Here is a 16,081-nt window from a genome sequence, read left to right on the forward strand (position 1 = left end):
TCAAAATAATAATCATGTTATAGTTACGTGAAAAGTTATGTGAATATTTTCCACCCTACTTTTCACGTAGGTTTTAATGGACTGGCATTTAAAATCTGTTCAATGCATAATCCAGTAAAAGGTACGTGTTTTATAGATAAAATATAATGTACTGCTCATATCACATTTACCTATCAGTTCATGTAAAATTTAGATACCAGAGTTTTACTATTTTATATACTGGTTAAAGTCAAAAGGGAGATTTCAGATTTTTATATAAATTTAGGAAATGAAAAATGCTATGAAAAATAAAACCTTTATTTCAGAAAATTAGCATAGAATTTTAACGGCTGAAAATAAAAAGCAACTAATAACGTCGTGGGATCTCGAATCGACATGGGTCCAGTTTCACTAGCTTCATACCGATTTTGAACTCGTTTTTCGGTGAACCAACAGCCTGTTTGAAGCATTCGATAGAAGCGGGCACACTTCCGGACTCACACAGGCACTTGGTCCAGTCTAACACATGGAAACTTTTTTTCCAGTCTAACACATGGAATGGTCCCGTCGATGTGTTAAAAATTGTAACTAAATAACATTTCTCGCAAATATTTACACTACTCACTTTGAGGGCCACTATTCGCCATTTTCAAAATCGAGTTTTTCACACTGGAAATTCAAGTAGATTGTTTGACGTTTGGTCAATTCACGTAAAACTTATGTGATGACTCTATTAATTTTAGGGGATGTTCGTGTAACATTCAATTTCGTCACGTAAAACATTCAATTTGACATTTGAAACCAGCAACGTGATTTTTCAAGTGAATCGAACGTGAATTTTTATTTGAGTGTGGTGAAGTTGTTCTTACCCTTCAGTGTTGCTAGTTTTATAGAAAATTCGTTAAAGTACATTGTCACTCTGACAGTGTATCATGACAGTGTACGTTAATCTAAATAGACGTTACCATGATGAAGGTTATAAGAATATCCCATATAATTTATCAAATTTATGAAACCTCACTCTTTACATAATTTATATTCATTGGATGTGTCATCTAAATGATGTTCAATAAATTTTATATCTTCATAATCTTTATGATATTGATAAGAATACCATATACAAGCTATGCGAAAAGTCGATAAAACTTAATCCAATATAATGCTAATATTCATTATATTTTTCTATAGATCGCATGCTGATTATATTTATTAAAAGTTATTTGAAAACTTATAACCTTTATTGCAAGCGTACATAAAATATGCAACAAGGAAAAAAGAGGAACTGTTTTCTTAAGCTTAGACATATAAAGGAGTTTGTTTTTACTAAAGAATAATCGTGAATCATGCGGCTTGAAACTGAAAAAAGAGTTGTGTCCTCGATATTCATCGAATGCTTCACACAGTTTTTTGGGAAGTTCTCAATGTTATTTTAAATCACTGACAAGACAGCTCATTCAACTTCGTTCAAGGATACGACCCAACGGACCATGAAATAAATATCTGGTACGTTTCATTACTCTGTCTAGTAAGAGGATTGAAATTTTTTATTTTTAGTTTCGGGATCTCACTTCTCCTCCGCAAATATTAGGAGGTGCTTCTTTACGGAGCTGATCACTAGTGAATCCTCGAAAAAAGCAGTAGTTTGTGATTATAAGCTATTCGTAGTGCATCTGAATCGTTTGGTTACAGTAAATATCCGATGAAATCAGCCAGTCTCAAAGAAGTAAGTGTAGTTGAAATGTTAAAATAAATTTATATTATGAAATGCTTTATATATGAAAAATATATCAATAAGTTTTTGATAAGACAATTATTGTTATTGTAGTTTTTGATTTCTTAAACACCATAATCCCAGTATTTTTAATATGAATCATATACACATCACTTGTTCAATCAAATGGCAATAATTTGATCTATATAAAAATGCTATATAGAACTGGGATGACCTTCATCGAAAGTCATATACAAACTTTATAAAACTAGTCATATGGTATAGATGAACCTATCAATATAAACTCGAAGTGAATATAATATGCGCTTCATAAATTGTGTGTGTTGTGTGGATATCTAGTAATGGTTATAAGGCGCTCCTATAAATTTGACTCAGACTATAAATTTCATTCGTTATATGCAAATTTCGTAGAAATATCATTAGGAAGAGTTTTATGTTTCATAAGATTATCTTATATATTTGTCATGGTGTTGAATACACCAAGTAGCTATCATTGGAAATGCCAATAGTGCAAAATCATTAGAATATCATATAATACGAAAAAGGAAATTTAGCTCAGTGTAACCCTCTTTTTCCTGTCCCTCTCACCCTATCAGATACAGTGGTGTTACGATGAAGAAACGGTGAAACGCGCACCCACGTTCGTTGCTGGGATGTAAGGAGTGGGATTCTAGGGTATCTTTTCTAACGGGAATATTCTAATTCTATAATAATCTATAATTGGCATTGTTTAACGGACTAACAAAATTCTAATTCCATTCAAATTAATTTATGCAAAAAAAAAAGAATATTTTGTGTGTGGGCCTGCCGAAATGACTCGGCACTCGCTGAGAAAAGTTTTCTCTGTCGTTTACTATTATGACTTACTCTCAGCGAGTCATTCGAAATTACTCTTCAAATTGAATATTGATTGATGGTTTATTGGCCGTTATGAAAAAAACGCGTTATTTCTACACTGCGGATACATTTGGTGTGCTCCACACAAAGAGGAGAGCGCACTTCTTCTCAGTGTCCATTAGACAGACTTTGAGCGACGACCTTTGAGTGTGTTCTTGTGTTGAAAGACACGACGAGAGAACCACATTCTCTTCGCATGAATCGCTCTCACGTGTTCTCGCCTAAATACACCCAACCCAAGTAACATTTTTAATATTAATAAATACTTGTAGCTGTCTTCAATCAGACCCTGTCAGCTTGGAGCTAAATCAATCTTCGCAAAAAAGGATGTTGCCAATGATTTGTTCGGGAAATGTGAAAGCTGGATATCTTGTTAATATGATGTCTTTGCTTACGTTTTTATAGCGGACCTTACACGATTATTACAAAAAAATAATATCATTTTAATGAACGTGTGTGGTGCAGTAATGACGAGTTTTCTATGCAAATTTGAAATATTACTTAGTCATCATTAAAAATGACAAAGATAATTCTCGTGTAAAGCGGCCCTTACACGAGCATTAAAATGTCATTTTAAATGATGACTAAGTAATGATGTATTTTAAATTTGTTACAAATTTCGTCATTAGTGCACCATTACACGTTCATTAAAATGATATTATTTTTTAGTAATGCCATTTTTGATGACTCGTGTAAGGGCCGCTTATGCGTATATAAGAGGAATGGTAAAGCTGAGATAAATGGGATTACCGTTACCCTGCATATTTATGAAAAAGGTAAAGACGTTTGGTTTGTGATATAGCCGGATGTATTGACAATGGAATTTTCATATTGTTTTATTCATTTTTAACATTGAATTTTACCTTGTAATTATCGACCATTTTATTAAAATTTAAATTTCTATACAAGCACTAGGTAAATATAGTTTTGCTCAATAATCCTTGTTATGATATTTATGATCGTCGCATGAGAATCAATTACGAAATAAATAAATAAGAACAAGGACAAATTTTGAATGAATCGCGAGGCCGATTCGGAAACCATTCTACGATTAATGATCTAAATGTACACAAAAGTAGTACGATTTTTTTCGTCGATAGGCAAAACAATCCGTAAGGAACAGACACATTCAATAAGCGTAACGAATCTAGCGCAAATTTGAGGAATCGTTAGAGCTGATCAATATAAACGTTATTTCCTAGATTGATTTTTACAATATTTCACAGCTTAAGGATTTGTTTACGAATGCAACGAAAATCGACAACGTAGGGATGTAACAGAATCGGATATAATTAAATCTTTCTTCATTCAACTGCTTGAGAAGCGTTGAATGATTTTTTTCTATGTATTTTTTAAAACTTCTAAGTCAATCGTTCATTTTATGTGTATCTTTGCCTGTTTGTTATCGCATGTACTAAATTCTACACTCACTTTCATCATACGCATATTATTTTGAATTAAAAATTAAATTCTATTATATCCTTTAATCCAATGACTCGATTTCGTCAAACGGTTGCTTTTGATGCAGAATAGTTCACTTTATTGGAAAGGAGGAGGAAGGTTGCTGATGTGTGAGAAAACAGTGTTATCATGTCACCGAGATGTGTATTTCCTCTATTGAACGAATGTTAGAACAGTCTCTTAAACGGATCGCATGCAGTTTGATGAAAGGCAAAAAGTTTTACAATGGGAAGTATTTCATCAAAAGCATGCATTACCACGAAAATAGGGTTGTCTACGCGGTCACCGAATTTATTTGCAGTTGACAAACTGGTTTCTGAATATCCGAAATATGATACGCAAACCCTTGTTTCTGATTATATCGTTCTATATATTTTCCATTCCGTCAAACTGTGTATACTCGCTCGCTACTCGTTCAACATTTAAGTTCATTATAAAATTAAGTAGAATTTCGATCGTAGGTGACGTTTGTTATGTTCATAAATATTATTTAGCAATAGGTTGTTTTCTGGTTGAATAATCTGTGTTTATTTTACTCTGGTTCCAGTAATAATAATCCCTTAGATGTTATATGTTTTGCAATTATATTCTGCATCTATATGTATTACTAATTTACCTCCTTTCGCGGTGCTCTATAAACTTGCGACTATTTTTTCACCGTTTAATGAAAAGTTCATACAGTTTTTGATGATATTAATCTTGTATATTTTAGCTCCTGTTGTTTCAAATTGTTGTTATGCAACACTACCTAGGATCGGGAACATGTTTTGATGACATTGAACTCGGTGTGCTGGCTGCTGACGAGTTTGCCTGTTTTAGTTCCCGTGCTTTAGCAGTATTCGCTGTCTGTTGTTGTTGACGCGTGCGTCTATCAACGCCACCACCACCTCCCCCACCAGCACTAGTCAAAGATTTGGACGAAGATTTACCCTTACCTGAATGGGGTTGACTCGCACCACCACGTGCCACCATGTGCGGGGTATGCAAAGTCTGTAATTCATCAGCGACACTGCTATCACTTTCCACCTGCTTTAGATTATCACAATTGCCGTCATCCTTGTTATTCACGGCACCATCCTGCTCCTCGGTGTCCCCAGTGGTTCTTTTCACATTTCTAGTACCGCTAGTATTGTCTCCTCCAACACCCAAATTCAAAGAATTCAACTCATCCGTCACATCATCCTCAGTATTTTTACTAAATGACTGTATATTGGCGATGGTTGATAACATTAAAGCTTGAACAAACTGTGATCTACAAAAGAAATATCAATTATGGGATTGATAGTGAAAGAAAAATGTTTTAATCTGCGTACCTGTCGGCTCTGTCGCGCTCTAATTGTGCTAACTCGGTATCGTCCAGACTTGGTACCATGAAGCGGGCCATCAAGAATTGTATTTGCTGTTGGGAGACTGCTGTGGCTGTCGACACACTGCCAAGGATATTACAAGCCCCGATACCAGAGGATACCATTGGTAGCGATGACGATGAAGCAATCGGCGCATCACGAGCACCGGTTGCGTTGAGTGTGATAATGGAACTCGACTGCTGCGATGTACTGGCACTGCCTGTCGCATTATTGCTACCGGTTGCATTTGTCGCAGAGGTCACTACTGGTTGCTGCTGACGTCGCGGTAATCGTTCCAGCTGCTGTCGAGCGGCCTAGAATTGGTACAAGAGAACATTGTTACACGAAACTTGATAAGTTACACAATTGATTTTTTTAAAGTTTCTCAACTGTATTTACACATTTTAAAACATAACAATCAACATATTGATTGAAGTTTGGATGGCTTCTCTAATATATGATAGGCAAGTGTCACGGTATCCACAACCAGAGCTAACAAAAGTCATTTTCATTGACTAAAAATAGACGAAAATGACAAGAACTCTCAGCTTCGCTTGCAAACTATGAGAACGAAATCCATGCCCAGTCAATGACATAAGCGGGACAGTAGTTTCAAAATTGTGTTTTTTCTTTTATTTGCTCTTTCAGTCATTTGCGGTTTTCAGTGAAAATCCCAAGGTATGCAGTGTCGGTATTTAACCGAAGCTATGACAATTGAAAATGACAGAAAAAGGTTTTACAATAACTTTTACCTGTTGGTGCTCGAATTTGTGGTAGTTTTGGTTTCCAAAATGAGATGTGTGTACACACAATTTAGGTGCACAAGACAAAGTGTTCGAGTTCAGAGCACTACGTACAGACTACGGTTATTCGATATTAAACGATCGTTTGGTTGTCATTGACCATTAAGCAAAAGAAGCCTAGGGTTAATTTGTGCAAATTGTGACCGCTCATTATTTTATGTTCGGTACCATCCGACCTGTTTTCATCGAATAGAGAATCTAAAAAGTAATTGAATGCGGATGAGGATACAGTTATATCTTTTTGGCCGGTTGTGCAATGCTCGAGATGCTCATGATGACGAGATGCCACTGCACTGATGAGCCGAAAACGAATCATAGAAACAAATGAAAACAGTCATGTTCGCATAGGCCTTGAGGTACCAAAGCCTCTAAATGACAAATTTTTTATTTAATCTTTTTTTGATGCATTTTCATTTTGCTATTCTAGAATTTTTAGTATCTGCAATTTAAACTATTCAAAACAAAATATAATAAAAAACAAAATATAATAAAAAAAGCTTTCTGACCCTGTGTGCGGGACATTACAACGAATGACATACCAACTCACATTTAAACCACAGAACCATACAATCGACAACATTTTGAAAATAATTAGGTGCAATCACCGACCGACGATTGACCTCATCCTAAAAAACTTACCACCTATCAGGTTTTCTTTTAAGAGACGCGCTACTGAATTCGTTGAAAGCAATGGATCGGCCATAAGTTTCATCCTAATGAACTGGTTCTAACTCCCTTATATACACAAATGCAGCTTCTTAAACCTTGAAGGACGAAACATTATTGTTTTTGCATACCAAAGCAAGTAGCCTCCTCAATTAGATACCCATTGGTGTAGAACATTTTCTCAGAGTCATTATGCTGGACGTACTTTAACATATTTTTGGAATTTCCAACGAGTGTAGGTGATTCGGAAATCCGAACCCTCTTTGTTGCCATTTCGTTATCAGATACTTAAAAGAATCCTCTCCAGGAATCGAACCATACCAGACTTCTTGATACTTGATGTTGTTATGATAAAAAAAAAAAACTTTGTACAACCGTCATTTAAAGATGTGCGTGTAGGTATGTAACACCATGTCAATTGTTTGAATTTGATCTTCAGTTGTAAATATTTTCCAGCAGTAAGCAGTGTAAAAAAGGTCCATATAGATTCAATTAACAAAACCGGTTATTAAGTTAACATAAGTGATAGTTACAAAGACTACCCTGGGCATTAGCACAATCTTGAGATTCCTTACTCAATGGAGAAGGATGGTGGCATGGGTGATGTCTGACAAAAAGAGGCAACAATACACAAAAGAGGTACAATAAAAGGGATATGTTCTTTATTCTGAATATGACAAACTTGGCAGACATTGTTCAAATGAACAAATACTACGCTTCGATCTATGGAATAGAAGCGACCTATTAAACAAATCTTCACCCTCATTCTTGTTTACGTCCGCATCGACCATACGACAAACGGGTACTTTCGAATGAATACGAATAAGCCATTCTTGTTTTCACTCGAATGAATTCGAACGCGACTCGTTTGCCACAAAATATTCAAATATTAGTAAACTTCTTCATACGAGGTCTGTTCAAAAAGTTCCAAATTTACTTGAAAGGGTCATAACTGGTGATGAAACATGGGTGTACGGTTATGATGTCGAAACAAAAGCACAATCGTCCACGTGGAAGCACCCAACGTCACCAAGACAAAAATCGCCGAGCTCAAAAAAACACGTCTACACCAGCCGCTACAAGACAGAATGTAAACAATGAATACAGCTGAAAATTTCACCATATAAATTTTGACCAACGGACTCTCCAGACGCGCGCAATTAAAAAATTCCGGGAACTTTTCGAACAGACCTCGTATATATACTAAGCCTTAATGAAATCAGTCCAATTCTTGTGAATAACCATATGCGAAACACTAGAATGTATGCCAGTTTAGCTTCAAACGATACGTGTATTCGAACATCATTCGTACGAACGAAAAGTCCCATTCTCGTTTAAGGACGAATAGACGAAATGCCGTGGTTTCGATTCGTCAGTTTGATGCTGCGAATCAACCGTTCGAATGGATTACTGTGAAATGAGATAGAATATTGTAGAATAGAACGAAATAATAATGACTTAACCAATGAGCAAACCACTGATAGCTGTCAAGCGATGTTCATCCAGTTTGTATTGTGAGGATGTATCGTTTGGGACCTGATGGGTGAGATGATGTGTGAGTGAAATGTAAGAGTAAGTGCATGCAAGAATGGTAATAAAGGCCACCGTTTCAGCTCAGGACTAACGATCGACCATTAGAAGAGATAGAAATTGGATAACGGTACCCCCATTCATCTCAAATCCATTAGTCATTTCATATACGAAAACCATTAGTTATAGTGAGATCTGTTATCTCTGATTGATAGATTAACTTCAGAAGTAACATGAAATTTGGAGCATTTTGCTTCGCTAAAACAGCAGTATTAAGCCACTTCCGAACTACTGATATGCGTTATTGCTTCTTAGAGACGAGGCAAAGACTTTGTATTCGATTTTATCACAATTCATTTATTGTAAGTCGAGTGATCGTTAAAATAACATGGTGACTCTACTAATGAGATGACTATTGGCACACTAGTTTTAGTTAGGATTTATTAGAGTAGAAATAGTAACTCAATGTTGTAATACTTGCGTGTGGAATACATGTAGGTATGTATGCATGTGTGTATGTGTGTGTGCATGTGTGTATGTATGTATGTATGTGTTTTTGTGTGTATGTACAATATATATTTTACCGTGCCTTTGGGTGCGTTGTATCAAATTGGTAGGGATGCATTTCGATTGTTAGTCAGTGTGCACCAAATGCCCAAAAGAGCCTGAGCGGATGGTAACATTTTTAAGGATCAACCGAAGATAACGATATGTGAACATGCTGTTGTAATACTTATGGGACCTAAGTGTCAATATAATTTAAATAAAAACGCATGTCCTCAGTTCTTTTCCGTCAAACCATCATGACCAGCCTTACAAAGATGTAATTAAAAAACACAAATCCTTTTTTTCGGAAATGGATGACTGAGCATGAATAAGAAAGCTGAAAAATTGGAAAATAATTTAATTAACACTCTTAAGAAATCTTAGATACAAAATGGAACATGGGTATTTCTTATTCCTTATAGTTTCCTTATATTACATTTTGGTGGGGAAAGGGTCCCAATCAGCTTTTTACAGCCCTGTCCAAAATGTATTGCCCTCCCCGTTAATTTGTATCAGGCCGAATTAGCGCATGCGCGCCATATAAACGCCTGTTTCAATATGAGGAAATTATATTATTACCCAACAGTTTCTATTATTTATTCATGTTGGTTTTCTTATCTTTGTTCATAGTTTATATTCTGTTTCACCTTAATTCCAGTGTTCTATTCAGCTGTCATTCGTAAGTGTCTTTTGTTGTCATTTTTCACTTTACTTTACTTTCAGATACAAAATGGAACATGGGTAAGAATAAAAACACCACTGCATATAACTAACTTTTACATTTAAGAAAATAAAATAACATCAGCAAAAGTACGGAATGGAAATAAAATAGATTGACAAAAAAAGACACTTACGAAACACAATTGAATAGAACCACTGGAGTTAAGGTAAAACAGAATATAAACTATGACCTGTTGGGTAATAATATAATTTCCTCATATTGAAAGAGACGTTTATATGGCGCGCATGCGCTAATTCGGCCTGATACAAACTAACGGGGAGGGAAACACATTTTGGACAGGGCTGTAAAGCTGATTGGAACCCTTTCCCCACCAAAATGTGATATAAGGAAATTATGGTAATAATCGTTTGCACCGCTGCAGACATTGAGGATAATATACAAAAGCTGGGCCAAGACCGAAGCGGATACAATACTCGTATCGTTCGTTGCAAATTTCAATAGAAGGAAACCTATCAGTTCAATGATGACGGTTGTACGACAATCTCTCGAAAACAATTTCCCAGAAAAGAAAGCAACGAAGTATTTTCCCCAGAATGTACCATTCTCCAGAAAACCATAGTCACGAAGGTATCAATTAGTAGAAAGACATACAACAGAATGTACCATTCCCCAGAATACCATCTCCCAGAAGAAGCAAATACCTAGAAACTGTTTCCCCATAATGGAAAATAATACAGAAACAGCATAGGAACAGATCTTTTATCAGAAAAGCATCTACTAAAATCAGGCGCGTATACATGGGGGAGAGATTAAACCCCCCCTCCGAAACTTAAGAAATTAATAGGGGATACAGGGGTTAGACCGGACACGTTGTTAAACTGGACAGCCTAAATATCTTATCAACCTGCTAATATTTCAATTCATAGATTGACTTTGTAAACGCGCTTGGAGATGATTTCGTGAATACTCATTAACTGTAACTTGCAAGGCAACTATGTTTAATTCAAGCTTTGTTAGTCTGAACAAGAGGGTTCTAAAAATAACGAGTTTGATAAAAAATAATTAAATTATATAACGGGTATGAAATCATTTAGCTATATTTATTTAAATTCAAACATAGCTTCTTTAAATTGGGTATTTGTTTCTGCATATAGTTTATAATAGCAAGCTAACCTTTCGTCGTTAATTCGGTCTAGTGATAAAGGGTAGTAAATAGCACACTACCATTTTATATAATTATTTTATTTAATGCTTACACAATATTCTGTTCGTCATAGATGATTCAGGTCGAGACGGCCGAAGGCCGCGAGTGCGCCGGCGACCCGCCGTCGGAAGCGCCGGCCACTGCGGGGGGGCAGCGCCCCCGCAGAAATCACCTCTGTCTAGTTGCGTGCGCTTGCCCGGATTACCCAAAGCTAGGGGCTATCCCTCAGTTAAGTCCGAACGAGCGGCAGCGAGGTCGGACAGCAGGTCATTAAAAACGATGAGGCGTAGCCGCATTAGACCTAGTTAGACGCAGTAAATTAGAACAAATTCTATTAAGCAGCATGTTGATCTGTTATGCCAAATGATCATTATGCCAAATTTCTATTATGCCAAATAACCATCATGCCAAACGATATTATACCAATAATACTATTTTAGCGACTAATGCCTTCCAGTGTATGGTTTTCTGGACTTTGGTACATTCTGGGATTTTTTTCCAGGATTTTCTTATTTTCTAGATTTTGTATTTCTGGAGATTAGTACTTTCTGGGCAATAAATTTCTGGGGAAAAAGCTTCGGTTTTTTATGTTCTGGAGAATGGTTTTCGGGGAAATGTTATAGAACCTATCGTTTGGCATGATGGTTATTTGGCATAATAGAAATTTGGCATAATGATCATTTGGCATAACAGATCAACATGCTGCTTAATAGAATTTGTTCTAATTTACTGCGTCTAACTAGGTCTTACTAGGTCTAATGCGGCTACGCCTCATCGTTTTTAATGACCTGCTGTCCGACCTCGCTGCCGCTCGTTCGGACTTAACTGAGGGATAGCCCCTAGCTTTGGGTAATCCGGGCAAGCGCACGCAACTGGACAGAGGTGATTTCTGCGGGGGCGCTGCCCCCCCGCAGTGGCCGGCGCTTCCGACGGCGGGTCGCCGGCGCACTCGCGGCCTTCGGCCGTCTCGACCTGAATCATCTATGACGAACAGAATATTGTGTAAGCATTAAATAAAATAATTATATAAAATGGTAGTGTGCTATTTACTACCCTTTATCACTAGACCGAATTAACGACGAAAGGTTAGCTTGCTATTATAAACTATATGCAGAAACAAATACCCAATTTAAAGAAGCTATGTTTGAATTTAAATAAATATAGCTAAATGATTTCATACCCGTTATATAATTTAATTATTTTTTATCAAACTCGTTATTTTTAGAACCCTCTTGTTCAGACTAACAAAGCTTGAATTAAACATAGTTGCCTTGCAAGTTACAGTTAATGAGTATTCACGAAATCATCTCCAAGCGCGTTTACAAAGTCAATCTATGAATTGAAATATTAGCAGGTTGATAAGATATTTAGGCTGTCCAGTTTAACAACGTGTCCGGTCTAACCCCTGTATCCCCTATTAATTTCTTAAGTTTCGGAGGGGGGGTTTAATCTCTCCCCCATGTATACGCGCCTGATTTTAGTAGATGCTTTTCTGATAAAAGATCTGTTCCTATGCTGTTTCTGTATTATTTTCCATTATGGGGAAACAGTTTCTAGGTATTTGCTTCTTCTGGGAGATGGTATTCTGGGGAATGGTACATTCTGTTGTATGTCTTTCTACTAATTGATACCTTCGTGACTATGGTTTTCTGGAGAATGGTACATTCTGGGGAAAATACTTCGTTGCTTTCTGTTGTATAACTGGCCCTTGTAACCGCTAACTGACCTTGATGCCTTCGATTTAGTGGATGCGATGATTTTGGTAGTTGTCCAGATCGTTGGATTTACCAATCCGAGAACCAGGCGGGGTTGATATGGGTATATTGATGTACAGCACCGAGTGATTAAAACACCTTTTAGTTATCACTCCAAACACATTTAATCACTTACTAAATTTTATTTTCTACTTAGGTCTACTATATATATAAATGATCAGCAGGTTATTGTAAAGTGCAACCATCCTCGGTTGCGTATGATTAATTACTGACTGGCTCGATCGAGAGCGATCGAGATGATCCTAGATGTGCGATGATATTTCTCAATCTGTGCTAAACCGTGATGACTACTGTTTTCCATACTCCGACAAATCCCTCTCATTCTCACGGCAATCGAAGTGGCTGCGTTCGTTGTATTCGGTGTTGGTTGTGAAGTAGGGTTCCAATCAAACATCCTCACCTACCCTGAAGATGACAAGCTTCTGAAAGAAAAGAGAAGAGAAATTCCCTCCGACGAACTGGATGACTCCCTTACACCGCAAGGATCACTGATTTTGGCAACTTTCTTCTCCTGCAGCTTCTTCGGTGTTTGGTAATAGACATAGTTTTTCAACTGGTCGGGTCAGACGTCCTGTGGCTGTTTTGACAGTGACAACTCGTACGACACCATCCTTCCCTGGATGTAACTCAACAATCCGTCCAAGTTTCCATCGCATTGGCGGTTGGTTTGTATCTGCAATAACAACCAGTCTATTCACATCCACCTTCACGGCCGGTTCCCAGTGTTTAGTTCGCCTTTGTAGTTGTGACAGATATTCCATTCTCCAGCGTTTCCAAAAACTCTGCAATTGACCTTGAACCAACTGCCACCGATTTAACCGACTCAATGGAACAGTATCATAGTCTGGGTCTGGAATGGCTTGTAGTGATGCACCAATTAGGAAATGTGCAGGAGTTAATGGTTCGAGATCTTCAGGATCATCGGTTAGTGCTGTCAGTGGCCTCGAATTGAGACACGCTTCCACCTGTGTCAGCAACGTAGTAAAATCCTCAACCGATACCGGATTCCCACCGAGAACACGAAGCAAGTGATACTTCGCCGAACGAACTGCAGCCTCCCATAGTCCCCCGAAGTGTGGGGCACTTGGTGGGTTAAAATGCCATTGTAAGCCATTCGTTGCACATTCCTTCGATACTGCTTGATGATGGGCTGGGTCTTTCAACAGAGTGAAAAGTTCCTGTATCTGGTTTCTAGCTCCTACAAAATTCGTACCATTGTCGGAATACATATCCGATGATCTTCCTCGCCTGGCGAAGAATCTCCGGAGTGCCTGAAGAAACCGTTCAGTCGATAAGTCCGTGACATGTTCCATGTGTACGGCCTTTGTACACATGCACACAAAAACGGCTACGTATGATTTTATTGCGACTCGCCGACGACCTGCTCGCGTGAATACGGGTCCAAAATAATCCACTCCACATTTAGAAAACGGTCTCGAAACGGTTACTCGGGATGGCGGTAAGTCACCCATTTGCTGTTTGATAGATTTTGGCTTGGATCTAAAACAGCGATGACACTGATGTATAATTTTTCTCGCAAGACTTCGCCCACCTAACGGCCAAAAACGTAAGCGTACTGTGCTCAAAAGCAGCTGAGGACCTGCGTGCAATAATATATGGTGATAGTGTTGTAGTAACATTGCTGTCAATGGGTGCCTGGCCGATAATACCATGGGATGTTTCACCTCTAGCGTTTCTTTCGAATGAGTCAATCTTCCTCCTACACGTAATATTCCATTTTTCGCAACGTTGGGATTGTACCACCTCAACGGTGAATTCCGAGCAACCGGTTTACCGCAAAGCAAATTCTTTAATTCTTCTGGAAACATATCTTGTTGAGCCTTTCGCACGATAACTACTTCTGCTGATCTTAATTCTGACGTAGTTATAAAATCCATTGCTTCCAATTTACTTGTCTTCCGCAATATTTTCATTAATCGCAACCAGTACACCGTTGATCTAAGCAATTTTGTATAAGAAGAGAACTTGGAGATGTATGCCCTTATGAAACTTTGGTGATCAGCCGTCATACTTGTTACTGCAACCCGACGTCGTTCCGGAGCATCATCCATGAAAATGTCCAAAGACCGAGGCCATTTATCTGTCGATTCCTTTAACCAACTCGGTCCTTCCCACCACATGCTGTTATTACCAATATCACCTGCCTGGACTCCGCGCGAGATTAGATCTGCCGGATTACTGACTCCTGGTACATGATGCCATACCTGGTGCTCTGTAAGAGTCTGAATTTTAGAGATCCTATTTGCCACAAATGTCGTCCACGTATTAGGTGCGGCTTTGAGCCACTGCAGTACGCAAGTAGAGTCTGCCCAAAAATGTATTTCATTCTGTGATCCAATAGACTGCTTCACCCTTTCACACAGTTCTGCTGCAAGTAGCGCACCACAAAGCTCCAATCGTGGTAATGACTGTGTCTTCAACGGTGCCACTCTTGAATTAGATGTTAAAAGCTGCACGGTAACTGCACCGCTGTCCATTACTGTTCTTAAATAAACACAAGCACCATAAGCTCGTTCAGATGCATCGGAAAAGCAATGAATTTGCGTCGAGACTGTCCTTGGTGCGACAATACACCGTTTTATCCGCAGGTCGTTCAATAAAGGCAGTTGTTGCTGAAAATTTCGCCACTCCTCACCTACCGTTTCAGGTAGTGGGGAATCACAATCGATGGCATTACCTTGCGCGTCTCGCATGCTCCACAGACGCTGCATGAAAATTTTCGCGATCGTAATGGTTGCTCCGATAAGTCCCAATGGATCAAAGAGCGACGCTATTATTGAAAGTACCTTACGTTTCGTTAAAACTTGATCTGCTAGTAGCACTGGAATGTTGAAACGAAATCGAAGAATATCCGCCTTAGGCAGCCAAGTCAATCCCAATGCCTTTACCATTTGGTCTTGATCCCAGCTGATTTCATTTATGTCTGGCAGGGCTAAATTTTCTCGCGTAACACCCTGCAGAACCGCCGGATTGTTTGATGCCCATTTCCGTAACCTAAAACCTCCGCTACGCATCATCTCGTCTAGTTGCTCTCTCAACTCAATTGCTGTTTGGACTTCGTCGGTTCCAGTGATAACATCGTCCATATAGACATCTTCTTCTACCACCTTTGCTGCGAGTGGGAAATGACTTGCTTCATCGAGTGCTAGTTGCCTAAGCGTTCTAGTTGCTAAGAACGGCGCCGGCTTCGTACCGTAAGTTACGGTTGTTAGTTCGTATGTCTCTACTTCTCCCTCCGTACCGAACCGCCAAAAAATGCTTTGTAGAGGAGTATCACCTGGGTCCATTTTAATTTGCCGAAACATTTTCTCCACGTCCGCGACTAGCATTATTTGTCTTGTTCTGCAGCGCAACACAATAGAGCGAAGATCCTGTTGAACTACTGGCCCTGTCAATAGAGCGTCGTTGAGTGAAATGCCTGTAGACGTTTTACAAGAGG

General features: G+C 38.3%; 1 protein-coding gene across 2 annotated transcripts in view; it reads right to left on the reverse strand.

The window, feature by feature from the left end:
* Window positions 1–3,430: 3,430 nt before the first annotated feature.
* Window positions 3,431–16,081, reverse strand: part of LOC131432898 (E3 ubiquitin-protein ligase KCMF1) — a 32,447-nt gene continuing 19,796 nt past the window's right edge. For both annotated transcript variants that reach the window (XM_058599474.1, XM_058599473.1), the window contains 2 exons: window positions 5,383–5,729; window positions 3,431–5,321 (listed from right to left, as the gene is read on the reverse strand). In XM_058599474.1, coding sequence (XP_058455457.1) covers window positions 4,814–5,321; window positions 5,383–5,729 — 855 coding nt within the window. In that variant the 3' untranslated portion in view covers window positions 3,431–4,813. The remainder of the gene's footprint in view (window positions 5,322–5,382; window positions 5,730–16,081) is intronic.

This window comes from Malaya genurostris, chromosome 2 (genome assembly GCF_030247185.1).
Source record: "Malaya genurostris strain Urasoe2022 chromosome 2, Malgen_1.1, whole genome shotgun sequence".
NCBI classification, from domain to species: domain Eukaryota; kingdom Metazoa; phylum Arthropoda; class Insecta; order Diptera; family Culicidae; genus Malaya; species Malaya genurostris.